This window comes from Mesoplodon mirus, assembly GCF_964341445.2.
Source record: "Mesoplodon mirus genome assembly, chromosome: 8".
Taxonomy (NCBI): domain Eukaryota; kingdom Metazoa; phylum Chordata; class Mammalia; order Artiodactyla; family Ziphiidae; genus Mesoplodon; species Mesoplodon mirus.
Genome location: NC_138984.1, coordinates 91,460,274 through 91,488,232, shown reverse-complemented (window position 1 = coordinate 91,488,232; position 27,959 = coordinate 91,460,274). Strand labels below are relative to the sequence as shown.

Genomic DNA, 27,959 nt, shown 5'->3' with positions numbered 1-27,959 from the left:
AGTACTCAATAAAAATTAGTGGAATGAATAAAAGTTCTAAGTACTTTACATTATTAACTTATTTCATCCTAACAAAAACTTTATGAAGTAGGTATTATCTCCATTTTATAGATAAAGAAACTGAGGCATTGAGAAATGCATCCCTAGTGGGGGGAAAACGTAAGTCACATATCCCCAGACTATTAACTAATGAAATTAAGTAGCCAAAGATTTAATAAACCTAGAAACAAATTCCCAAATCCAAAGTTAACATTTAATGACCTCCCTTAAATTTCATACATATTAAAAAGTGTAATCTACAAGTTAAAAAGATGAAAATTTGTGCTACCCAACTAATATATTTGTGTCATTTTAAAACTTCTAGAATGAAAAAGCAGGAAGTTTTAAGTTGGTTACCTCAGCTGAAGAAGAAACTGAAGAATACAGAAACATAATGAGGAAGAACTTGAACTGGGATTAACACAGCTGTAGAAACTATATTAGAGTCTACTAGAGGCAAAAAGAAATGTTCTATATTGGCATTTAGGGAAATAAACTAGTAGGTAAAATATCAGAAGTCCCTAGTCTAGGAAAATGTCATTTAAATTTCAAGGAAATATGTTCCTTGAATTTTAATTCTAACCTTTAAAAAAAAAAACTTGGAAAGATTAAAATACTACATCAAATGCTATAATAAAGGATATAAAATTATAGACATGAAAGGCCATCCTTTGTTATAAAAAAAATCACTGTGCTGATAATGCCTCTCAGCATAACAGAAGACTAATACAGGCCTTTTTACAGGTTTTTTTCATTAAATACTATTATTCAACCCACAAAGTTCATTATAAACTATAATTAACAAACCTAATTACCCTGAATTATATAAAACCTTGACTTACTGAAGATCTTTAATGCCTCAATGAATATGTTCAATTTTATTCTAGTTCTCTGTATCTTAGTGCATTAAATCAAAAATAAAGATAAAAGTTTAATAATGTTTTTCAAAACCTTTCATCCAGAATTGGTCACCAGCATACTAACTTCATTCAACTCTTTCCCATGAAATATGGAAAAAGACAATAAAAAAAAGATCAACAAGCATGTCACATTTCTCTCTGTGTTGTTAAAAGGTAGGAAGAAGAAGGAAAAAAAAAGGTAGGAAAGAGGGGTCTCTGTAACCCAAATTGAACAAAATGGTCAGTTCATCACCAGCGAACTAGACTTTCTAACTTTTGTTTACAAAAGCTGAGTTACAGTCATCTTGACCATATTTGAAAGGGCTGAAGAAACCAATACATTTTAATAATTACCAGCTTAAAATCCATGAAGAGAACCTCAAGTTTCCTAAAGTTCATTAGGATCCCAAAAAGTGCTATAAGGACTCCAGGAGTTCTACCTATTCATGAGATGAGCAGTTTTCAATAAAATTATGCTTTGAAAATTTCAATGAATAGCAAATACCAACATCTACCCAAATTGATCAAATTTATCGTTAATTTCTGAGAATTCTGTGTCCAACTTGTTCTGTTTCGCTCCATTCTTACGACTTTGTTTCAAGTCACCATCAGCTCTTGTCCAAATTATTGCAGCAGCCACTTAATCCACCTTTACGTGCCCATCCATCCTCCACACAGTAGCTCACGAAAACTAAGTACATAGGTAAAGTTCAAACTTTTGGGGCTTTATGATCTGACCTCTTCATGTTTTCCTGGCTTCACCCTTTACCACTACTATACGTACACTCATCCAAAATACAAACACCAAGAATATGTGTTCTCCCATATACACAGACTAGATCTCAGCCATATTCAGCTATCTGCAGATCACCCAAAGCAACAGCTGCCTGTAAATCTTCCACACACGCTGCTTCCCCTGACTGGACTGTTCTCCCCAACCCCATTTCCTTTTCACTCTCACTCATCCTAATTTAATCCTCATTTAAAATGCCAAGTCCTCTGTGATACCATCTTTGTTCAACTCCTTCTCTTCGAACCCCATTTGATGAGCCTTAACACCCCACATTTAGCCTTCACCTAGCAATTCTCACTGAGCCATACTGTCTATTTACCTAACTTTCTGTCATAATATAACGTAAGCTTTCATAGGGTAGGGGATGGGTGCCTTATTCACTACTGTGTTCATAGCATCTAGCTCAATATCTGACCCACAACAGAAACCGAACAAGCTTGTTCAGTGAATATATTGTGAAAAGTACTTTATTCATAGAGGGGATACACAGCAGTTTTGAAAATTTTAAATAACATACCTGTCTTTCCAACTCTTGTCCTGTTATGCCAGCCTCTACATGAGCTGTCAGATTGTTCTCATCAACCCAGAGGATTCGATTCTGTTGCAAAAGAAGAAAGAAGTCTCATCTCCAGGAACAGACATTCTCAGGAAACATAACTTCCTAACTGAAAGCAGCAAGTGACAAGATAGAAATTAAGCAAGTAGGGTTACCCACACTAGAAATTAAGCAAGTAGGGTTACCCACACTAGAAAGCTCCACTTGTTCCTGACTATACAACATGACAGACATAGTTAACACAGGCAGTATATTGCACAGGAGTTGGTTTAAAACATAGACATTCAGAAAGTGAGGAAGAGGGTTTCAGATAAAATGAGACTAAAAGAAACCACCAAAAGCTAATGCGGGCCTTGTCTGAATCCCCGTTTGAACAATGAAATTAATTATAAAATAAAGACAATTTTGAGACAACTGGAAAATGATGTGGACGGGATATTAAATGATATAAGGAATTACTTTTAATTTTGCCAGAAGTGGTAATAATATAGTGAGAAAATGTCCTTTTTAAAAGAAATACACAGAAATATTTGGTGTCAAGTAGCATACTATCAGGATTTGCTTTAGAAATAGTAGAGGAAAAAAGATAAAGCCAATATATGTAAATAATTATTTAATCTAGAGACTAGAAATACTATTCTCTCTACTTTGATGCTTGAAAAACTTCAATGAAATAATAATAAATATTAAATTTTTAATTATAATAAAAGATTATATAAACAGGAATATTGTTGACTATACAAAGATTAAGTTCATACCCAAACTAAAACCTTAACATAGCACAATGGCCAACTCTTGGACCATAATGAACCAAAATTTCACAAAATAATCCTAAAGTTTATTAGCACCTTTATTCATTTTAAGTTAATTTTAAAATTAATTAGCTCTTCTATTCTTCCAAAAGCAAAAATGCAATAGCATTAGTAAAAATTTGGGGAACAACTAAGTTTTGATGATTCAAATTAACATTAACAAATATTTTTTTTTTTTAACAATACAAATCAGGTCATCTATTGTATCACTATTCCAATCCATGCTTCTCAAATTGTCAATTTCACATATCAATTTGGTAGACTCCATCAAGATATATGACTTAGAGTAAGAGTGAACTTAGCTTTTAGAGGTCTGAAGACAAAGGTAAAATATAATGATGAAAAAATTTTAAACAAAGTGGACAATATACCTTTTTAAAAATAACTAAGACTGAGCCATAAAGACAACTTTTAAAACCAAACACTATCTTCAAATACATCTTAAATTATCATATACCATTTGTGAAGTGTCCAAAGAAATTATTGTTCTTGTCTCATCTGCAGGACACATGAGGCCATATGAAACACTTGTTCCTCCTGCCAAAATAGGAAACAACAACTATGCTTAAATATTTTAATTTTAGCTACATTTCTAGGGTAAATCCCTAAGACAAAGTATACAGATAGGCCCTCTAGGAAATAATACCTATTTCTACTTGGCAAAATGTAATTTGCAAATGCTAACACACTATAAGCAAACTCACCTTAATTTTATGGTGCATGCCAAAATGAAGAAATATTATGGGGCTGAAAGTAATGGGATATGGCTCCATCCCCCGGGCACACTCAAGTGAAGCCCCTAGCAATTTGTGGAACTCCAAAAACATGATTAGAAAAGTTCTAAGCTAATGATTACTGTGGAGAGATAGCGTAAAAGAAAAAATACCCATCCTATACAACTAGAGACACCATTATCTCCTTTCTGCCATATTTATGAGATTCACTTATTATTTAAAATATTATCTTATACTCCCATGCAAAAAGGCTTTAATAAATTAGAATATAAAGTTAAAACTGCCCAGATTATATGATATTCAAAAACAAATTTATATGTTCTTTGGTGAAAAAGTGATTTTAATATAGAATAATTAATATATAGAAGAATTTAAACAATGTACTCCTACTTAACATTTGTTGTCAAAGGAAAAATGCTTTCTTGATAACAATACGGAACAATACGGTGTTCTCAGTTCTTAACCAGATCTGTACCATTATATAGCAGAATAAAGTTTGAATTGGTACTTTCATATCTTTTGGACAGAATATAAGTGGAAGTCACCTTGATGCAAGTACAGGGGGTATTGATCTACACGGTGAAACAATGTTAACATGTCTGTGATTAGTAACCACTATTTCTTGTCAAAGTCATTTGAAATCAGAAAAATATTTCATTAAAAGTGGCAGTGTAGGGCTTCCCTGGTGGCGCAGTGGTTGAGAGTCCGCCTGCTGACGCAGGGGACACGGGTTCGTACCCCGGTCTGGGAAGATCCCACATGCCGCGGAGCGGCTGGGCCCGTGAGCCATGGCCACTGAGCCTGCGCGTCCGGAGCCTGTGCTCCGCAACGGGAGAGGCCACAACAGTGAGACGCCCACGTACCGCAAAAAAAAAAAAAAAAAAAAAAAAAGCAGCAGTGTAATGCCTTTTTTGCATGAATTCAACGGCAAGTATCAGCTGAAGAAGGTATCTGGAACTTCTGATTTGCAGAGGTTCCATTTCCATTCCATCAATGCCAATTCAGTCAGTGAAGGCAATTTCCTTTGGCTTGTGTAAGCTGTTAAAATGATGTGATTGGTGAATGATCAAGAGAGATTAAATTTGTCTTAAAATGTAAAATAATGTTAGTTTTCAGCATTAAAAGATATTACTGATTTGGTTATCACTGTCCTAGTTGCATATCCCTTCTTCTCAAAGATTTATGTTGGGTATAGTTAGCCTTTGAAAAATAATATTCTCTCTATTAAGATAAAGGTTAGAAAGTAATTACTAAAGCAGGAACATTTTCTTATTTAGGCAGTAAGTCACAGCTTCAATTAGTATCCACATGGGAAAGAAGCCATGAACTAAGGGTAAATCATGTCTCAAACAGTTTAGGTAGATCTACTCAGAACAGTAATAAACCAGCATAACCAATAAACACCATAAACCAATTTTTCAAGATAACCATTTCATAATTATAAGAATGTTTTCAGTGGGATGGCACAAATATTCAAAATAGAACAAATTTACATCACATTAAAATTCAAAACACACAATACCTACCACCAATTGGTATGATACAAAGGTTATATTTGCACGCTAGATTCACAATCTTAACTACATCATCATGACACGCTGTTGAAAAAAGGGAAAATAAATTAATCACAAGGACATGAACAAAATCTGGGTAACCCTGCAAAACAAGGGTCTATAGAGTTCTTTAGTGTCTCAACTTTTCCTTCATTTATTCACTCATTAACAATTAAATCACTATATTTAAAAAAAAACTGTTTTTTATCTTTAACTTTTCATTTTTAAATAATTTTATACTTACAAAAAAGTTGCAAAAATGGTACAAAGATTTCCTTCACCCAGTAGCTTCAAATACTAACATCTTATATAACTATAAAAACTATAAAAACCAAGCAATTGACACTGATACAATACTATTAACTAATCAAGAGACCTTTTTCAAAATTTGCCAGCTATTCCACTATGTCCTCTTTTATGGACCAGGATCACACACTGCATTTTAGTTGTCACATCTCCTTAGTCTTCTTTACTCTGAAATAGTTCCTCAGTCTACTTTGACCTTGACACTTTTGAAGAGCACTGGTCAGTTATTTCATATAATGTCCCTCAATTTGGGTTTGCTTATTTCCTTAGGATTAAATTCAGTTTATACATTTTGGCAGGAATTCCACAGAAGTGATGCTGTGCCTTTCTCAGTGCATTGTATCTGGAGGCGCATGATGTACATAAGTCTCACTGCTGGTAATGTTAACTTTCATCATTTAGTAATACAGTACAGTAGTCCCTCAGTATCCACAGGGGATAGGTTCCAGGACCCCTACAGACACCAAAATCTGGGAAGCTCAGGTCCCTTAAAGAAAATGACATACATACAGAGTGAAGTAAGTCAGAAAGAGAAAAACAAATACTGTATGCTAACACATATATATGGAATCTAAGAAAAAAAAATGGTCATGAAGAACCCAGGGGCAAGATGGGAATAAAGACACAGACCTACTAGAGAATGGACTTGAGGATATGGGGAGGGGGAAGGGTAAGCTGTGACAAAGTGAGATGGTGGCATGGACATATATACACTACCAAATGTAAAACAGATAGCTAGTGGGAAGCAGCCGCATAGCACAGGGAGATCAGCTCGGTGCTTTGTGTCCACCTAGAGGGGTGGGATAGGGATGGTGGGAGAGAGAGAGATGCAAGAGGGAAGAGATATGGGAACATATGTATATGTATAACTGATTCACTTTCTTATAAAGCAGAAATTAACACACCATTGTAAGCAATTATACTCCAATAAAGATGTTAAAAAAAAAGAAAAGAAAATGACATAGTATTTGCACATAACCTAGAGCACATCCTTCTGTATACTTTAAATCATCTCTAGATTACTTATAATACCTAATACAATGTAAATGCTATGAAAATAGTTGTAAATACAATGTAAATGCTATATAAATAGTTACTGGCATGTTGCCTTTATGTAATTTTTTTTCCAAATACTTTTGAACAGCATTGGTTGAACCTACAGATGTGGAACCCTTGGATCAGAAGGGCCAACTGTTAGGTTTCTCCATATAAAAACACTATAGGGCTTCCTGGTGGCACAGTGGTTAAGAATCCACCTGCCAATGCAGGGGACAGGGGTTCAAGCCCTGGTCCAGGAATATCCCACATGCCGCAGAGCAACTGAGCCCGCCTGCCACAACTACTGAGCCTGCGCTCTAGAAGCCAAAAGCCACAACTATTGAGCCCGCGTGCCACAACTACTGAAGGCCGTGCACCTAGAGCCTGTGCTCTGCTACAAGAGAAGCCACAACAATGAGAACCCCGTGCACCACAATGAAGAGTAGCCCCCGCGTGCCGCAACTAGAGGAAGCCCGCGCACAGCAACAAAGACCCAATACAGCCAAAAATAAAAACAAGTAAATAAATAAATTTATTTTAAAAAACTATAATTAATAAATATCTCGTGAGGAAATACTTTGATTACATAAATGTTTCATACTTTTGCCCACTAATTTTTGCATCCATTGATGATTCTTTATTGTTCTTTAAACAAAACTTTAAACATTATACATGATATACTGCATACAAACTCCTTTCTACTGTACACACCAAAGGGTACTTTTCAGTGTAAAAGTTAAGTAAGTATTAAAAACCTGAAGGCAGAAGACTTTAAACACCAAGCAAGAGGTGCTAAGACTCAATTTGACTAGCAAAAGGGAATTAAGGAGGGGAACAACATGGCAAAGAGAGTGTTTCAGAAAGATCAATCTCCTGATAAATTATGGAATGGCATGGAGGAAAAACAGATTTGAAGCAAGGAAACCATGCAAAAGTTGAGTATCACTTGCTTAGGACCTGAAAGGGAAATAAGGATACAAATGAAAATATACAAATTAATATCCATTTATGAAAGTAAAAATACTGTTCTATAAAAGTTATGATTATCATTTCCCAGGTTTTCTTAAAGCTAGGAATATATGTCATTTGCATCATTCCAAATTTAATAAAAATCCATTTTCAAGCTTTCAGATTAAGCCTATAAAGCTTACTATCTGTGGTAAAAATTTTTAATAAATGGAATACTAGTTCATTAATAATTAATAAAATACCCAAAGATGTCTGTTAAAAACCTTTAATAAGGCAAAACTATTTCAAGGATTGTCACCAAATCAGAAGCTTTCCTTACAATGTTATTTGACACATCACTCCCTCATCCCACCGCCCACCCTATTTATTCTCTATCTTTTTACTGTGCCTTGTTTTTCTTTATAATATTTACCACCCTTTGCTACATTAAATATTTTTTTATTGTTCTGTCTCCTCCTGCCCCCACTTAATTGTATAGCACCTAAGAATAGGGATTTGTGTTTTGTTCAGTGTCTTATCTTCAATACCCAAAACAGTACCTAGCACATATTTTCACAGGCTTAAAGTTTTGATACTTAGACTGCTGAAAATAATGCAGAAATTGAATAAGTGAAGTACTGCTAAAGGAGACTTTATTTTTATAAGTATACTTACCACAGACAACATACAATGTATAAGTAACTAACTACTTGTCCAAACTAAACGAAAGGTAGAAATAGCTACACTGTGTACAGATCACAATGGTGACAATTCCTGGTTTAAGTATGACTCCAAATCAGGAAAGTTACATATATTACAAGTTCTTACTCTTAGATAAGCCCTAGACATCCTATTAAAGCAACATGTAGAATTCAGACTCCAAATACAGACAGACTTAAAGACATCCACAACGATAGACTTCCTAGGTATGTATACATATGTATATATACAGATATGGTGTGTAGATATTTAAACTGCAAGATGAGAAAGCCACCTCCACTCTATGGAATACCACATTGTCTCAAATTGCCATATTGTCTCAAAACTTACCCTCATGCAAAGAAAAACCTGAACTTTATTACCAAAAGGAAATTTACATTAAAGTTAGATAAAGGCCTCAGTGAACTGACAACCTGTTGGGAAACAAACTATTTCCAAGAAGTTCTTATACTGGAAGATTCAACAGAACAAAATTTTAGACTTGATTTGGGCACCAATACACTATTCAGATAGATTGTTTTCTCCTTATATATGTCACCCTCCTTCCTATCCCCAAATTCAAGTAGGATTTTTCCCTCAGATACTCCCTGCAAAGGAAAAGGATCACATCTAAGAACTGAGAGTCCATGAATGAGGCAATTTTTTGAAAAATAAAACACTCTATATAATCCTTTTATGGAATCTGAAGAGAAAAAAGGATCAGAAGATCAATATAACTTCTTAAAAGGTAATTATGGACAGTAAGGAGCAGTATACCTGTATTCTGCTTTAAAGTTTCTGCTACAAGACGTGGATATAAAACCATATATATAAATATAGTGCCTAAGCATCAGCAAGAGCAAAACAATAACAGAAAGCTCATCCATCCTCCATCTCAAGCCAAATCCCTAAATGAAATTAATTTCTCAAAATTTAATTATTTATATCAAAGACAATATCCATATTAAACAACTTGTTCATCAAGTTGTTATTCATCTTATTCATCATTTGAATACCATATTTTTTAGCCCACAAGTTAACATCAATAAACTACTATTATTAGTTCAGTAATCAGTTATGTTAAGAGTTTCTATACATCTGAATATATCATTGATCGATAATAATTTCATTAAGCTTTCAAATTAGCCCAAAATACATTTTTCTACTGACTTCACAAAAGGATATGTACATACTAAATAAAGATTTAATCATCAACAAAATTAATCATTAAAACCAATCATTCAGGGATGATCATATTAAGAATGATATGACCTTTAGTAAACTCTAAAAATATAGCGATCTATATTTTTTATAGTTCATATGTTTAAAAGTACATATTTCCAATACTAAATTTACTTAAAATTTAACAATACTAAATAATACAAAGAAAAACAAGAACTTACTTGGCCATAAAACTATATCAGGAATTCGCTGAAACATTCCTTCCCTGAGCAAAAATATCTCATGAAGACAATGACCTATTTTGAGGTTTAAAAAAGAAAATGCAAAAACATCTTAAATTATAGGAAATTTACAAATTAAAAATAAATAGCACTTACGTAAAGTTGCTTACCATGAGCTCTAAATACTCGATCATCTGCTTCTTGTGAATATGAAATATTAATTTCTTTAAGGTCATGAAGAAAATCTTCATTTACAATAGAAGGAGGTGTATCACTAGGATTTAAGGATGCCTAGAAAATAAAATTGGTTTTCTTTGACTTATTTTTAGAAAATAATATTTGAATACCTATGTTACAGAGAGTGACTATAAAATGTAAATTTTTTTACATCCAAACTAGGACAGGAGAATAGGAAAATAACAAATAATACATATAGAAACCAACTCTGTGACAGTAACCAATTACAAATGCTCTGGTTAATCACATTCTGTAACATAAGTTATAAAAGCCTATGTTTTCTCTTTTGCTTCTATGGCCCACCTTTTCATTATTTCAAAGATTACAATTAAGGGGACTTCCCTGGCGGTCCAGTGGTTAAGACTCCCCGTTTCCACCGCAGGCGGCCAGGGTTCCATCCCTGGTCAGGGAACTAAGATCCCACATGCTGTGTGGCGTGGTCAAAAAATAAATAAATAAAATAAGATAAAAATAAAGATTACAATTAAGAACAAGGAAGATAACAAAGTCTCAAATTCGATTTGAGACTAGGGACACTGGGGGAAAGATAGTTAACTTTTGCATTAACTACGTTTTCACCTGTAGATAAAATTTATCATTTCCTTTTATTATTTTTAAATGATCAGCAAAAAGCCTCCCAATAAGTAATAAACCCATTTTTACAGGGCTGCTTTAAAACTCACAACATAATCATAAACTTCATACTTAATTTCAACTAACAGGTAACTTGAAAAGTAAATCTTCAACTTTAAAGCTATGTGACATTGGGCAAGTCACCCAACTTCTGCAAGCCTTGACTTCTTCATCTGTTAAATGAGACTATCACCATCATACAGATACCATCATACAGATTACTATTTTGTTAAGTTATTGAAAACTGAAAGGGCTCAAAACAGAAAAAAGAAGTGCATGTAAAACTGGTGAAATTTCTGAATATGGTATATAGATTGCATCAGCGTCAAAAAAGTAATCACAGGGCCTCCCTGGTGGCGCAGTGGTTGAGAGTCCGCCTGCCGATGCAGGGGATACGGGTTCGTGCCCCGGTCTGGGAGGATCCCATATGCCGCGGAGCGGCTGGGCCCGTGAGCCATGGCCGCTTGGCCTGCGCATCCGGAGCCTGTGCTCCGCAACGGGAGAGGCCACAACAGTGAGAGGCCCGCATATCGCAAAAAGAAAAAAAAAAAAAAAAAAAAGTAATCACAAATAGTCAAAAAAGGAAATAGAAGAGATCTTTAAAGAAAAGTTAAAAGAATTTGGTTGGAGAGGGATAGGAATTAGCTGTTTAGCCTAATTTAATACTAGAATAAAATGTAACTGTGGATTTATAAATAAACCAAACAAGCACTCACTGAATACCTACAGTCCTTAATAATATGTTGGATATAGTGGATAATATAGTGTAAGCCATAGCCCCTGCACTTATGGAAGTTATACTCAGTTAGAGGGATACAGAATACCATGCCCTAGTGAATGATACTAATAAATCATAAAGATTATAATTATATAAAGAAATGTTAACTATTTCATTAGTTTAATACGTATATAGTTTAAAGGATTCTAACCACCCCCATCAGAAAAGTGACACCACATGAGCAAACTAAAATTCTCTATCACTCATATCTTAATCAAACTTTTACTTCACTTTTTTCAATCTGCAAATATTCTAAATGTTGTTAGTAAATGTAACATTATATTTTTATTTTAAATTATTCTATATTAATTCTAGATTACTGTCAGTTCATTACAAAACCTAAAAATAAAAGCAACTTATATTTTTGTAACGAAGTTCTCTCACAGAATTCATTCATTTGAACTTCACTACTACTTGTGACACACAGGACAGACAGTTACAACTCTGAGGCTCAGAGAGGATTACAAATTTGCCAGATAAATCTCAGATAAATGCTGAGATTAGGCTCTGTATCTGTGATGCTAAAAGAAATTTTTTTTAAAATCACCCCTAGAAAGCCTAACAAAGCCAATATGACTAGTAAACTTCTTAACAAAAAAATAACAAATATATTAAATAACTATAACAAATTACTAAGATAAGTCTAATTAATTTGGGATTAAACACACACACACAGTTAAGAATATTATTAATCATTCTTATTTGCTTACTTTAGAGGTAGTTTTATGCTCCAGACTTACTCCAAGGGTATTTTGGATCCACTCTTTAAAAGTTGGCAAAATCATGCCACTAAGAGGGTACCTAAGGTACAAAGAAGGTAAAAAATTAGAGTAAAGTATCTTCATTTAAGTTCAAATCTTAGATTCTGTTTCTAGTAATGGTCAAGTAGTTCCTATCAAACCAACCCTCCCATACATAATGATAAGCTCTGGACAAAAACAAAACAAACAAAACCCAACTATTTGAGGGCAGTATAGATAGCCCCAAACCAGGCAAAAATAGGTGGTAAGGGAGTAAGAAGAAAACAGCCCTATATTAGTTTCCAGTTTCGTTTTATTTTTTAAACAGGCTTTAGCCTGAGGGAAAGCCCCAGCTAGTACCACAGAAAGAAAGAAGAATGCAGAAAACCTACAGTCTTCCTGGCTGAAAGAAAGAGAAGACAGTGTTCACAGTGAACACAACATCTAGGAAGAGTACAGAAAAATCACACAAATCCAGGAGTCAGTCAGAGGGACCTATGTATAAACTCTGTCCAAATGTCTGGCTGATCTTGAATTACACATGTATGGAGCAGACATTAAGCAGCCCAGCTAAGCTTAAAAGAACAGAACAGATAATTCAGCTGCTCACCACCAAAGAAGGAAACTTGAGATGAGTCAAGTTAATTGCTTGGTTTAAAAAAAAAAAAAAAAAGCCTCTTCAGAAGAATGTAACAGAATCCAGAGTTTCTACAACATATCATTAACAATGTCCAAGATACATTTCAAAATTACCAGACATAAACAAACAAGAAAATGTGATCCATAATCAAGAGAAAAGGCAATTAATAAGAACCCCAAGATGATCCAAGATACTGGAAATAGCACACAAGGATTTTAAAACAGCTATAACTACACTAAAGGACAAAAGGGAAAGTATGTTCCCAGTGAATAACAGAAAATAAATCTCAGCAGAGAAACAGAAATTATAAAAAACAAAATAGAAATTCTATAATTAAAATTCAAATAAAAATTCATTGGAGGAACTCAAGGACAGACTGGAGATGTCAGTGAACTTACAGATAGAGCAATAAATCATTTTTAACCTGAAGAACAGAGAAGAAGATTGAAAAAGAGAGCTACAGAGACCTGTGGAACAACAGAAAAATACTAACATACATATAAATGGAGACCTAAGAAGAAGAGGAAAGAGGGAAAGGAATAAAAAAAGTATTTGAAGAAATAGTAACAGAAAGTTTCCAAATTTGATGAAAGATATAACTTCGCAAATTAAAGAAGGTCAGAGAACTCTAAGAAGATAAGTGCAAAGAAACTCACAAAAGGCACATCATAGTCAAATTGCAACTTAAAAAAGAGAGAGAGAAAGAAATCTTAAAAGCATCTAGAGAAAAATGACACATTACATATAATGTAATAACAACAAAAATTATGACTGACTTCTCATCAGAAACAATGAAGTCCAGAAAACAACGGAACAACATTTTTAAAGTGCTGAAAGGAAAAGAATGCCAACCTAGAATTTTGTATCTGATGAAAATATCCTTCAAGAACAAAAGTAAAATAAAGACATTTTCAGATGAAAACTAAGAGAACTTGGAGCCAGCACACCTACAAGAAATGCCAGAGAAACTTCTATAAGCTGAAGGGAAATATAACACTAAATATACAGTGAAATCTTCACAACAGAATAAATAATGACAAAGAGTAAATATGTGAGTAAATATAATTGACTATTTTTCTTAATTTCTTTAAAGTATATATGACTCTTAAAAATTATAATATTGTATCGTGGAGTTTATGATTTAACAACTAGAAAAAGAACAGGGAAAGGAAAATAAACCAGATTTGCAAGGTGCTTATATTTCACATGAAGTGCTACAATAAATTTAAAACACACTAAAGAGCTCTATAGAGCAGGAATACTATGAAAAAATTAGATGTGCTACTCAAATTTCGTTTCCTATATCTTCTATCCCAAACTCTATTTAAATGAGCTTATATGAAACATAAACATTATTTCATATATACAAGAAATCCTTAATTGTATATATATGAGAATATTGGTGCAGAAAACTCAAGTGCTTAGAGAGGCAACTTTTCAGTTTTGGAAATACTGCTCAGAGATGGCAAAATATTAAATAGCAATACGTGCTAGAAATAGAGAGATAAAATAAATATCCTACCCTAGATGAGTGTAGTGAAGAAGGCTGATATGTAAACAATAATATTCCAATGTGTTACAGTGGCAGTAATAAAATAACTTTCCGAAAAGACCAAAACAAATTTCAAAATGTATATTTTATAATGGTACTCTTAAATTTTTATTTAAGTAAACATAAAGCGTTGTTATGTGTCAGGCATTGTTCTAAGTTTGTTATGTATATTAACTTATAATAATGTTATGAGGTTGATACTATTACCCCATTTTATGAATGAGGAAGCTGAGGCACAGAGAAGTTAAACAACTTAAGATGTTAGGTATGTTAAGTAACTTACTCAAGGTCACACAGCTAGTAAGTTACAAAACCAGGATATGAACCAGGTAATAAATAAGGTTAAATAAGTAATAAATAAGTCTATATGATGCTGCCTCTAGTCTGATTCTTTCCTTACCATCATTCCAAGTGAGATCATTATTCTAAAATTCTTTATTAATGAATATTTATAAAATCACAGTAGCTATATTCGGTAATTTTTTTCACTATAATGTTCTTGCAACTTCTCTACTTCCCTCTCCCTGCCATGATGACAGAACAGCCAAATAAAACTACACTATATTATGGCTGTTTTATCTTTGTTTAATTTTATAAATATTTTATTTATAAAATATTGAAGTATAACATGCATACAAAAAGTAAGTGTATAGTTGAATGAATTTTTACAAAGTAAACCTCCCATGTAATCAGCATGCAGATCCAGAAAAAGAACATTACCAGCACCCCAGAAATATCCCCCTCCTTGCCCCTTTCCAGGCATTATCACCTTTCCCCACACCAAAGGAACAACTATCTTGTTAACTTTATATAAATGAAATCATATAAAATGTACTTTTGTGTCTGCTTTCTTTTGTACAATATTATATTTGTGCGAGTCATCTATGTTTGTGTACATAGTTGCAGTTCATTCATTTCCATGGCTTAATTCCACTGTGTAAGTATAGCATAATTACTTTATCCATTGTATTGGTGACAGAAAATAGAGTTGTTTACAGTTTTTGGTATGTGCAGAGACGTTCTTGAACTTGTTTTCTGAAGATCACATATCACATGTTTCAGATAGCTATATAACTAGGGTGGAGTTCCTAGGCCACAATCTATCCACATGTTTAGCTTTAGGAGGTGCTGGCAGATAGCTTTCCAAGACGTTAACAGCCAGCAATGTATAAAGAGTTCTACTTGTTCCACACCTGGTATTGTAGTTATTTTCATTATGAGACATTCTATTGGTAATCTCTTGACAATATTAATTTGAATTTCACTGATTACTCAAGAAACTGAACTTCTATTCATATCTATTGTCCATTTGCATATCCTGTTTTCAATGCCAGTTCATCTTTTACTCATTTATTATTATGTTTTTATTGATGTATAAGAATTCTCTATATATTCTGAAATCAAGGATGTATGTATTAAATATTTTCTCTCACTCTGTGATTTGTCTTTTCACTCTCTTTAAGGAGTCTTTTCATGAAAAGAAGTTCTATATTTTAATGCTGTCTGATTCATTTTTTTCCTTATATTAATGCTTTTAGTTCCCTGCTTTTTGCCTACCTCAAATTCAGAAAGACATTCTGTATATTCTTCTAGCAATTTTATAGTTTTAGCTTATGTATTTAGGTCTATAACCTACCTGGAATTGGTCTCTGTATTTGGTATGAAGTAATGTCAGAAGTAATTTTTTTCCAAGATGGCCATTTACGTCCTCAAAGCTATTTTTATTTTTGTGTTTAATGGAGAAAACTGTGTGTTTAAATGAAGAAAAGAAGAGATACTCTAGTAGTCACTATCTATTCCAGATCAAAGAACAATTAAACCAATACCGAAAACAAACCAGAATAGACTGTATATTCGTCTTAACACCTATGTTGTACAAGCTATTTAAAATGTTCAAGGGACTTCCCTGGTGGCACAGTAGTTAAGAATCTGCCTGCCAATTCAGGGGACACAGGTTTGATCCCTGGTCCGGGAAGATCCCACATGCTGCGGAGCAACTAAGCCTGTGCGCCACAACTATTGAGCCTGTGCTCTGGAGCCTGTGAGCCACAACTACTGAGCCCACATGCCACAGGTACTGAAGCCTGCGCACCTAGAGCCCGTGCTCCGCAACAACAGAAGCCACCGCAATGTGAAGCCTGCGCACCTCAACGAAGAGTAGCCCCCACTTGCCACAACTAGAGAAAGCCCATGCACAGTAACGAAGACCCAACACAGCCAAAATAAAATTAAATTAAATGTTCAAACTGTAATACTTTTTTTTTTTTTTTTTTTTTTTTTTTTTTTGCGGTACGTGGGCCTCTCACTGTTGTGGCCTCTCCCGTTGCAGAGCACAGGCTCCGGACATGCAGGCTCAGCGGCCATGGCTCACGGGCCCAGCCGCATGTGGGATCCTCCCGGACCAGGGCACGAACCCGTGTCCCCTGCATCGGCAGGCGGACTCTCAACCACTGCGTCACCAGGGAGGCCCTTTTTTTTTTTCTTTGCGGTACGCAGGCTTCTCACCGTTGTGGCCTCTCCCATTGCGGAGCACAGGCTCTGGACGTGCAGGCTCAGCGGCCATGGCTCACGGGTCCAGCCGCTCTGTGGCATGTGGGATCTTCCCAGACCAGAGCACGAACCCATGTCCCCTGCATCGGCAGGCGGACTCTCAACCACTGCACCACCAGGGAAGCCCCTAAAGTGTAATACTTTTGCTCAAGATTATTTCCCACTCATTTCATCAGAGCTTGAATAACTGCAAAAGCTTTCAGCAACTAGCCTCAGAAGTTTACTTTGACTTCACAAAGATAGCCAAAGGGGGGGGTTGGAAATCACTGTGTAATATATAAATTCTGTACTGAAATTAAATATATGTTTATAATACAGAATTCAATATTAAAGGAGCCAGTGTGGGGCCCTATCCAAAGGAATTTTTAATTGGAAGTGACAAAAAGCACTCATTTTGTCATGTAATTTTAACAGTTACATGGTATTGGCTGAAAGGACGTCACTTCTTATGATGACTTCATATTATATAACAAAAATACCATCTAAAACTCTCAAATAAATCCTTACATAAAGGTTAGCAAAACAAAAATAATAGTGGAATGAAAAAAATAAATGTTTTATTCAACAAGTTCCTTTTTTATATTAAAAAATCACAAGTGCTGGGCTTCCCTGGTGGTGCAGTGGTTGGGAGTCCGCCTGCCGATGCAGGGGACGCGGGTTCGTGCCCCGGTCTGGGGGGATTCCGCATGCCGCGGAGCGGCTGGGCCCGTGGGCCATGGCCGCTGGGCCTGCGCATCCGGAGCCTGTGCTCCGCAACGGGAGAGGCCACGGCAGTGGGAGGCCCGCGTACCGCAAAAAAAAAAAAAAAAAAAAAAAAAAAAAAAAAAAAAAAAATCACAAGTTCTAACATTCAAACTGAAATGGAATATTTAAAGTATTATATAATAATACCTTTTTCATAAATTTAAAGAAATTGGAATGAAAGAAAGTATAAGACTCACAGCTAAAACAACTTAAGACATTCAGCATATAAAATTTTCTTCATCTTACCTGACAGTAAAAGTATAAATTCTGGGAAATTGGTTATAACACATATGCTACTATGTGTTAAAATGTCCTACAAAAAGGCCAATTTGGAAATATTAGGTTTTAATCCTGGGCCCTTATATTTTAACCATACAATTACTTTGGGTCTCTGTAATATATAGGAGACTCTTGATATTCATGGAAGGATAATATTCGGACCTTTGTGAATCCCTTAATTCACAAGTAACATTACCCACAAAATAAAAAGGTAACCCCCCCTTCAAGACAATTGAACCAAGAGAAACAAGGTTGGTATTACTGACATGTGCAAAAAATCTACATTCTACCATTAAGATAACCAGAATATACTTCTACATCTGAATGCACAGTATTTCAGACTCTGAAGAAATATCTTATTTGGCAGGACCTTGGATTTAAGACTTTGCTCCATTATCTATAATTCCCGCATAAAACTTAACACAGTTCAAAAAGAGTTCCATGTAAGAATGAAAGCTTTTCAGGCTTCCCTGGTGGCGCAGTGGTTGAGAATCTGCCTGCTAATGCAGGGGACACGGGTTCGAGCCCTGGTCTGGGAAGATCCCACATGCCGCGGAGCAACTGGGCCCGTGAGCCACATCTACTAAGCCTGCGCGTCTGGAGCCTGTGCTCCGCAACAAGAGAGGCTGTGATAGTGAGAGCCCTGCGCACCGCGATGAAGAGTGGCTTCCACTTGCCACAACTAGAGAAAGCCCTCGCATAGAAACAAAGACCGAACACAGCAAAAATAAATTAATTAATAAACTCCTACCCCCAACATCTTCTTAAAAAAAAAAAAAAGAATGAAAGCTTTTCAACTGGACTTTTTCTTGCACTTAATGCCCTGGGATTTGAAAAACAGTAAAAGAAGCTTGACTTAATAATCATAAAGCCTAGCATACTGCCAAGGGCCCCAAAAATCTCATAAAATATCATGAGGTAAAGGAGAAAACTCTGAAATCAAAAAAGTAAATGAATGGAAAAGAAACATAAGAAAAGTTAAAGGAATTAGAGGTATTTAACATAAGAAACAGCTTTGGAATGACTTGATTCTTACAGCAAAATAATTTGGATTTACATCCAGAACTATAAATAAGCATTTATTTAACACTCATGAGACTGTACTAAGCATTGCAGGACACATAGAATTGGTATTACAGTATGACTCCTGTTCTTAAGAAACTTACAACCTCGTTTAGTCAAAGCTACAAAGACATTTAATTTGTATGGCGAACATATGGGCAGGAAACATGCAACTTCTACCAGAAAGCCAAATGCCCATACCAACTGTTGAAACAAGGTGACCACTGAATAGATCTTTACCACGACTGAAGACTGGTTTGAGAACTTTAAGAAATGGTTTTTGTTGTAAAATATAAGGTGAGGTCAATTTACCACCTTTCCTTAAGATCAAAGTAGACTATATTGTAGAAGATACAGAACCAGAGCAAACTTTCAAAACCAGTGAAATCACTGTATAATGGAAAGAAAACTCTGTGGACATAAATATCCAAGAAGCAAGTGCACATCAGGATTTAAGGTGACTAAAGACAAGGTGACTCTCACTCTGGGGCAGTGCACAGAGGCAGCAAAATATTAGTAGACGCAACCATCTATTCTCAGTGAGTTCCACTATTGCTAACCAATTTAATAGCTTTTTATAGGAGGTAAAACTTTAAAAATTATGCCACTGAAAATACAAAGTACAACAAACCCAAACAAATTCTCTCTACTTAATCACTAACTTGTGCCTTGAAAGCACCAATTAATGTATAACACTTTTAAAGTCAACGAATAATGACACTTTTCAAAATTTTTTGTTTATAGAAATCTATATAGCATTAGCTCTGAAGTACTGCCTTCTGCTGCTTAAACCTAGGAGGACTCAATTCATCTATATCTAGGAGGAATAAGAATCGCAAGATTATAAACCTAGGGATTTATAAACTGACAAATTACAAGTCTGTTCAGAAAACAGACTGTGCTCAGGGAAAAACATGATTTTTCCCTGACATCTGTAATAGCTTGTAATTGCTTCTAATTTAATGGTTGGGTTTGAAATGCCAAAGTTATGCTCCCCAAAATATATACAGACAACCAACCACATTTACTCATAAAAATTTTCTACCTTTTCAATGTTCTGTGGATCAAAAATAGGGGAACCCCCATAAATTTTCACTGAGAGTCACTCTTAGTTTCTGGCACCTAAGGATTTCCCTTTCTTTCTTTCCAGCTCTGTTATTATTTCTTTCTTGTAGTATTTTATCCATGTTTTCTACCTGGTTATAGAGGGCAAAGGGTCTATATTTGTTCAGTCTACTACAATGCCGGAATAGAAAGTCTTTACAAAGAATTTCAAAAACTGGCCTTAAAATCTAATATTATTAATACAACACGGTGAATTGATATTGTTTTCTTGTACTCGTCCTTTCTAATCACAAATTCCATTTTCTCTTTTAGGAATATCACAACCTTCTTACGCTTCTGCCCTTCATGCTCCTCTGGAGCAATAGGAACTTTTGTCATAGGATAACTTTTTACAATATGACTAACTCTACTGTACTGGTGTATAGAGTGTAGAAGCCTCCTGTAAAGTGCTTCCAGAGACTGGAAAGAGAATAAAATCAATACAGTGGATGAGTATGGTACCTCATTAGCATAGTATAATAGAACGAGCACAAAAATGAAGCTTAAAACACTTGTTTTTTAATCACAATTTCCCACTGCACAGCTGACCTCAAGTAAGCTATCTAACCTCTCTCATCCTCAATCTCCTGATTATTTCTAAGAACGTATCACTACCCACTTAGGGTTATTTTAAGATAACTGAGTAGGAACTCAATAAGCAATAGCTATTATTATCTTAAATAATGTTTCTAAATGTTTTCTGATAAAAAAAAATCAGAGAAATCTACTAATTCAATCATTAGCCCTAGGAAACTAGACTAGATATAGAGAAAGCTATGATCCAATTCAATCCGGTTTATTATACTGTCTGTGGCAAGATAATGGTGCTTCTGGAAGCACCAAAATGAGAACTGAATATTATTTAGTTATTTGGTTTCAGTTATTAAATAGTTTATGTATAACATATTTAATCCTAGAACATTTAAATTCCATTTCTGTGTTTGCAGAATTACCCTCTGGATAATGGATAATTCAGTAGGAAGCAAAGGTTACCCTTGCAGGCTCTGCCAGTCAGATGTACCCTTGTTCTCTTCCCCTCTCCTCCACTGGACTTGGACTCAGGAGTCAACAGTGCAAAGAAATGAGGCCTTTAAGAAATCCATTCTGGTTGTAGGGGCAGCAGCAGTAATCTTCCAAAGTCTAAAGTCAATGGAAAAATTCTCGAATTCTACTACAACCTGGATAAAAATCTCTCTCAAGACCACTGGATTCCCTTTGCTCTGAATTTATGCTCTCCAAACAATATATAAATTACAAATTTTGTTTTCTACATATCTTAATATCAGGAAGGGCATTAACAAGTGTTCTACATCCTGAAAAAGAAATAATCTAATCATAAGTGAACACACTGGGGTTCTATTTTTTTTTTAGTATCTTATGAGTGTCGCACATGTATCAGCCACCTACAATCTGATCCTCTCTGGGAAAATTGGCAAGCCAAGTGCCAGAACACCCAAAATAAGAGCCAGATTCTAAACCCATGGGTATAAAGGTTCATACACTAAGGTATAAATAATTGTGACACTTCCTATGACTAATCATTCACTTCACACACATACACTGCTAACATAAACCAATGCATAGCCTACAGTACCCTACAGAAGACAGTAAGTATCTTATGCTTTCAATGGCACACTGCACAAGTGCCTATTTGCCCCCTCACATAAAACAAAGATGCTATAACTTCAAGGTCCAGAGAGAGAGAAAGAGAGAAATGAAGACAGTATCTAAGAAGAGAGGAAGTTGGTTTTCTAAGTTCAGAAGATTCACTTTTTCCCCCTGAAGATTCTGTAAAGCCAATCTCTACATGACAAGTTTCTACTGTATTAGACATTATTCTATTTAAAACATAAAACACTCAATGTTTAGAACACTGCTAAATTTAATTTTAACCAGAAATTCCTTCTACCTGAATTACACAATTTCTCAACTAAGCCTCCACCAACATGCTGTCCAGTCACACTAAAGAATGGGAATGAGAATGCAGTTAATTATTTTTCCTATTAAAAAGCAAATGTAGGGGCTTCCCTGGTGGCGCAGTGGTTGAGAGTCCGCCTGCCGTTGCAGGGGACATGGGTTCATGCCCCAGTCCGGGAGGATCCCACATGCCGCGGAGCGGCTGGGCCCATGAGCCATGGCCGCTGAGCCTGCGCGTCCGGAGCCCGTGCTCCGCAACGGGAGAGGCCACAACAGTGAGAGGCCCACATACCGCAAAAAAAAAAAAAAAAAAAGCAAATGTAAAGTGTATATCTTCACACCTTCATTAAAATTAGTTACTAATTACCATTCCTGAGGTTTTGTTTCAGGTACGAAGTACGTTTAAGTTAAAAACAAAAATGGAATGGTTATGTTGTAAAGAAAAAGAATTTCTCCAAAGAAAACTTTTCTTGCTGAAATTTCAATATACTGATATACCATATACTTGTTTTAAAAACAAGTATATTAATGCCCAATAGATATGAAGTCAAAGTGCAATACTAGAACAGATTCATGATATACCTAATCCAATTTTTTACCTAGTCTCAATTTTTAATTTATTTTTAGAGCCACATTTAAATATTTTGTATTTGTACTCACTGTCTTTCCAAGTTATATCAAAATTCAATAGACAAACCCAAAACACCAGCTTCGGCAGAGTCAGTGTTGCTTAAAATCAATTAAGAACTCATTTTACAATTCTGTCTACATCTGGAACAGTAACAATACAAATATTCTTTAGAATTCTTATCAACATTATTACCAAAAATATTTCAGAATGTGAAAGTTACCACACAAATGACTGATCTTTCTTCATCACTTCTTCCCTAGTATAGCTCAGAAAACTAATTTTAAAAATACTATTTACATTCACAAGGACCTTCCATAATGTTCACCTTCCATAATAACCCAACCAAAATTATATTTCCAGTCTTAAACAAAGAGTTACTTTGAACAAGCCAATGTTATGTGGATTACACGGTGGGTAACTGCAAACCGTTTTGGATCCTGATTCAAACTACCTACAGAATGATATTTTTTAGACAGAGAAATGTGAATGTGAATAATCAGATATTACAAAATTTCTGTTATTTGGGGGAGTATGATAATAGTATTATATGATTGGTTATATTAGGTCCTTATTTTTTTAAGGGATACATATATAAATATTTAGAAGTGACATGACAATGTCAGAATTTGATACATAACAGAAAAAGAAAAGCAATTATGGCAAAATGTTAATAACTTTTAAATCAAGGGGGGAGTCATTCTATTATCCTATTTTTATGTATGTCTATTATTTAACATTATATTTGTTATGTTTAAAATTTTTCAGAGAAAGAGAAATAAAAGGAATAAAACAAAGAAAAAACCAGTTACCTTTTCCCAGTCAACTCAACTTGTCCTTTCTTATTGAAGAAGAACCTGGAATCATTATATCCCCATCCATTCCATTTCATAACTTCTTGCCTAATAAGCAGAAAAATATACATAAATGAGATCTATACTAAACATCTCAAAACTGAACACTGCATCATTAACTATTACCTTTCACAATCATTTAACAGAAGACTTATTCCGACCTTATTCCACTATGATGTTGCTTTAAATAAAATGAATATATACTAAAATATCTATATATTAATATTTCTAAATATAGAATCACTCTGATGAGCAGCACCTGCTTCACAAAGGGCTAAAACCACTAAATTTAACGCATTCAAAGGGAAAAGGAAGAAGGAGAAAAATATTCTTAGAGTATAAATATGCTTCATTTTGCACGTTATTGAGTTTATATTATATGACGGACTAAAATATTTTGCAACTAAAATAAAATTCACTTAACAGGAAACAAGTTTTTTCATATATTAGAAAAATTGCAATTATTAATCTTCTGCTAGAATGAAAAAGACCAATTTACAAAGTAAGTTCACTAGCACTGACACTATCAGTAGCAGGCACTTTCAATAAAGTAGATTAAAAATCTGAACACTGGGTTTACAAACATTCTAAATCCTTCAACTTCCATGTAAATGCCAACATCTACCTTGATCTACATATTAACATTAACATAACAGTTAATGACCATACCAGTTTTCAATGTTCCAAAACAATGTTATCTTTAATTTCCAAAATGCCAGTATTTCATAGTTTTAAAAATCGTTTTCATCAAAATCCATCACTCACTCATTCAATTTTACACATTACAAAAGAATTAGATTGGTTTGGACCCATGCAGAACACAATAAGCAACCACACCGAACTACTGTGTCAGCATTTAATACATATTTTAGCATGGTGCCCTAGTATACTGGGGCCACTGAAATAAACTGATGGTGAATCTTCTTACTGCAAATTCAATGACTGTAGTTTATGATGAAAATACTTGAAAATACATCATAAGGAAGAACTCTGTAACTATGTGTGGTGATGAATGTTAACTAGACTTATTATGGTGAAAAATTCACAATATACACAAATATCGAATCACTAAACTGTACACCTAAAACTAGTATAATGTTACACGTCAGTTTTACCTCAATTTTTTAACGAAATTTCAAAATAAACAAAGACGTACTATTAAAAAGTGTTCTAGGGATTCCCTGGTGGCACAGTGGTTAAAAATCCGCCTGCCAATGCAGAGGACACAGGTCGGAGCCCTGGTCCGGAAAGAACCCACATGCCGCGGAGCAACTAAGTCCGTGTGCCAAAACTACTGAGCTTGTGCTCTAGAGCCTGTGAGCACAACTACTGAGCCCACATGCCACAACTACTGAGGCCTGCGTGCCTAGAGCCAGAGCTCGGCAACAAGAGAAGCCACCGCAGTAAGAAGCCCGTGCACCACAATGAAGAGTAGCCCCTGCTCACCTCAACCAGAGAAAGCCCACGTGCAGCAATGAACACCCAACACAGCCAAAGAAACAACTGAATAAATAAAAAATAAAAAAATAAGGTGTTCTTGGGCCTCCCTGGTGGCGCAGTGGTTGAGAGTCCGCCTGCCGATGCAGGGGATACGGGTTCGTGCCCCGGTCTGGGAGGATCCCATATGCCGCGGAGCGGCTGGGCCCGTGAGCCATGGCCGCTGAGCCTGCGCATCCGGAGCCTGTGCTCCGCAACGGGAGAGGCCACAACAGTGAGAGGCCCGCGTACGGGGAAAAAAAAAAAAAAAAAAAAAAAAAGGTGTTCTAATTCTCCATAATTCTCAAGGAAGAAAATGACTACTGACAAGCAAGCAAATTTTTTATTACAACCATAATTCTTCTTCCAGTTCAAGGGCTTTTCAAACAAGTAGAACACTAACATGATACAAATGAACCAAATACAGTCATTAATTATGTAATGAAATACCCATCTATACATAAAATTAAAAAGAAACTAGGAATGCTCTCTTTAAAATTAGTTTGCTAACAAAAAAAACTATATTTCCTATACAAAAACATACTGTTCAAATACATCTTGATCAATCTATCTATCTATCTATCTATTTATTGCCGCATTGGGTCTTTGTTGCTGCATGCAGGCTTCCTCTAGTTGTGGTGAGTGGGGGCTACTCTTCGTTGCAGTGCACGGGCTTCTCATTGCGTTGGCTTCTCTTGTTGTGCAGCACGGGCTCTAGGGTGTGCAGGCTTCAGTACTTGTGACGCACAAGCTGAGTAGTTGTGGCACACGGGCTTAGTTGCTCTGCCGCATGTAGGATCTTCCCGGACCAGGGATTGAACTTGTATCCCCTGCATTGGCAGGCAGATTCTTAACAACTGAGCCACCAGGGAAGCCCTCAAAAACACCTTAAAGAGTAACAAATCCAGAGATTAGATTTGTAGATGAGCCTGTTAACTATCAATCAATATTTTCTTATTTCACAATTCTACCTCACTGTAGAGGGAGGTTTTGAAAGAGAGCTTTTGGAAAAAATCTCTACAGAAAAATCTCATGACTAATGACATGTTGACAATCCACTTGTTTTATTTTATTTTTCACATCTTTATTGGAGTATAATTGCATTACAATGCTGTTACTTGCTGCTGTATAACAAAGTGAATCAGCTATATGTATACATATATCCCCATATCTCCTCCCTCTTGTGTCTCCCTACTCCCTACTCCCTATCCCACCCCTTTAGCTGGACACAAAGCACCGAGCTGATCTCCCTTTGCTACGCAGCTGCTTCCCACTAGCTATCTATTTTACATTTGGCAGTGTATATATGTCCATGCCACTCTCTCACTTTGTCCCAGCTTACCCTTCCCTCTCTGTGTCCTCAAGTCCATTCTCTACATCTGTGTCTTTATTCCTGGCCTGCCCCAAGGTTCATCAGAACCTTTTTTTTTTTAGATTCCATATATATGTGTTAGCATATGGTATGTTTTTCTCTTTCTGACTTACTTCACTCTGCATGACAGACTCTAGGTCCATCCACCTCACTACAAATAACTCAATTTCCTTTCTTTTTATAGCTGAGTAATATTCCATTGTATATATGTGCCACGTCTTCTTTATCCATTCATCGGTAGATGGACACTTAGGTTGCTTCCCATGTCCTGGCTATTGTAAATGGAGCTGCAATGAACATTGTGGTACATAACTCTTTTTGAATTATGGTTTTCTCAAGGTATATGCCCAGTAGTGGGATTGCTGGGTCGTATGGTAGTTCTATTTTTAGTTTTTAAAGGAAATTCAATACTGTTTTCCATAGTGACTGTATCAATTTACACTCCCACCAATACTGCAAGAGGGTTCCCTTTTCTCCACACCCTCTCCAGCATTCACTGTTTGTAGATTTTTTGATGATGGCCATTCTGACTGGTATGAGGTGATACATCATTGTACTTTTGATTTGCATTTCTCTAATGATTAGTGATGTTGAGCATCCTTTCATGTGCTTGTTGGCAATCTGTATTTGGCAATCCAAACCTTCTTTGGAAAAATGTCTATTTAGGTCTTCTGCCCACTTTTGTATTGGGTTGTTTGTTTTTTTGATATTGAGCTGCATGAGCTGCTTGTATATTTTGGATATTAATCCTTTGTCAGTTGCTTCATTTGCAAATATTTTCTCCCATTCTAAGGGTTTTCTTTTGGTCTTGTTTATGGTTTCCTTTGCTGTGCAAAAGCTTTTAAGCTTCATTAAGTCCAATTTGTTTATTTTTGTTTTTATTTCCATTTCTCTAGGAGGTGGGTCAAAAAGGATCTTGCTGTGATTTATGTCATAGGGTGTTCTGCCTATGTTTTCCTCTAAGAGTTTTATAGTCTCTGGCCTTACATTTAGGTCTTTAATACATTTTGAGTTTATTTTTGTGTATGGTGTTAGGCAGTGTTCTAACTTCATTCTTTTACATGCAGCTGTCCAGTTTCCCCAGCACCACTTATTGAAGAGGCTGTCTTTTCTCCATTGTATACTAGAGACGCAATGGTTAAGAATCTGCCTGCCAATGCAGGGGATACAGGTTCGGGCCCTGGTCCGGGAAGATCCCACATGCCACGGAGCAACTAAGCCCTGCGCCACAACTACTGATCCCACACTCTAGAGCCTGCAAGCCACAACTACTGAGCCCGCACATCTCGAGCCCGTGCTCCACAACAAAGAGAAGCCACCACAATGAGAAGCCCGTGCACCACAACAAAGAGTAGCCCCCGCTCGCCACAACTAGAAAAAGCCCACACACAGCAACAAAGACCCAACACAGCCATAAATCAATCAATTAATTAAAAAAACAAAAAAAAAATATACACTGTGCCCATTGTATACTCTTGCCTCCTTTATGGAAGATAAGGTGACCATATGTGCGTGGGTTTATCTCTGGGCTTTCTCTCCTGTTCCACTGATCTATATTTCTGTTTTTGTGCCAGTAGCATACTGTCTTAATTACTGTAGCTTTGTAGTATAGT

At 35.6% G+C, this 27,959-nt stretch overlaps 1 protein-coding gene across 1 annotated transcript in view; it reads right to left on the bottom strand.

Moving 5' to 3' along the window:
- Positions 1-27,959, bottom strand: part of AGPS (alkylglycerone phosphate synthase) — a 141,678-nt gene that overhangs the window by 82,288 nt on the left and 31,431 nt on the right. The window contains exons 2-8 of the mRNA XM_082630379.1: positions 23,457-23,546; positions 12,139-12,229; positions 9,951-10,071; positions 9,781-9,855; positions 5,360-5,431; positions 3,557-3,636; positions 2,249-2,329 (exon numbers count right to left, since the gene is read on the bottom strand). Of these exons, the coding sequence (XP_082486505.1) occupies positions 2,249-2,329; positions 3,557-3,636; positions 5,360-5,431; positions 9,781-9,855; positions 9,951-10,071; positions 12,139-12,229; positions 23,457-23,546 (610 nt within the window). The remainder of the gene's footprint in view (positions 1-2,248; positions 2,330-3,556; positions 3,637-5,359; positions 5,432-9,780; positions 9,856-9,950; positions 10,072-12,138; positions 12,230-23,456; positions 23,547-27,959) is intronic.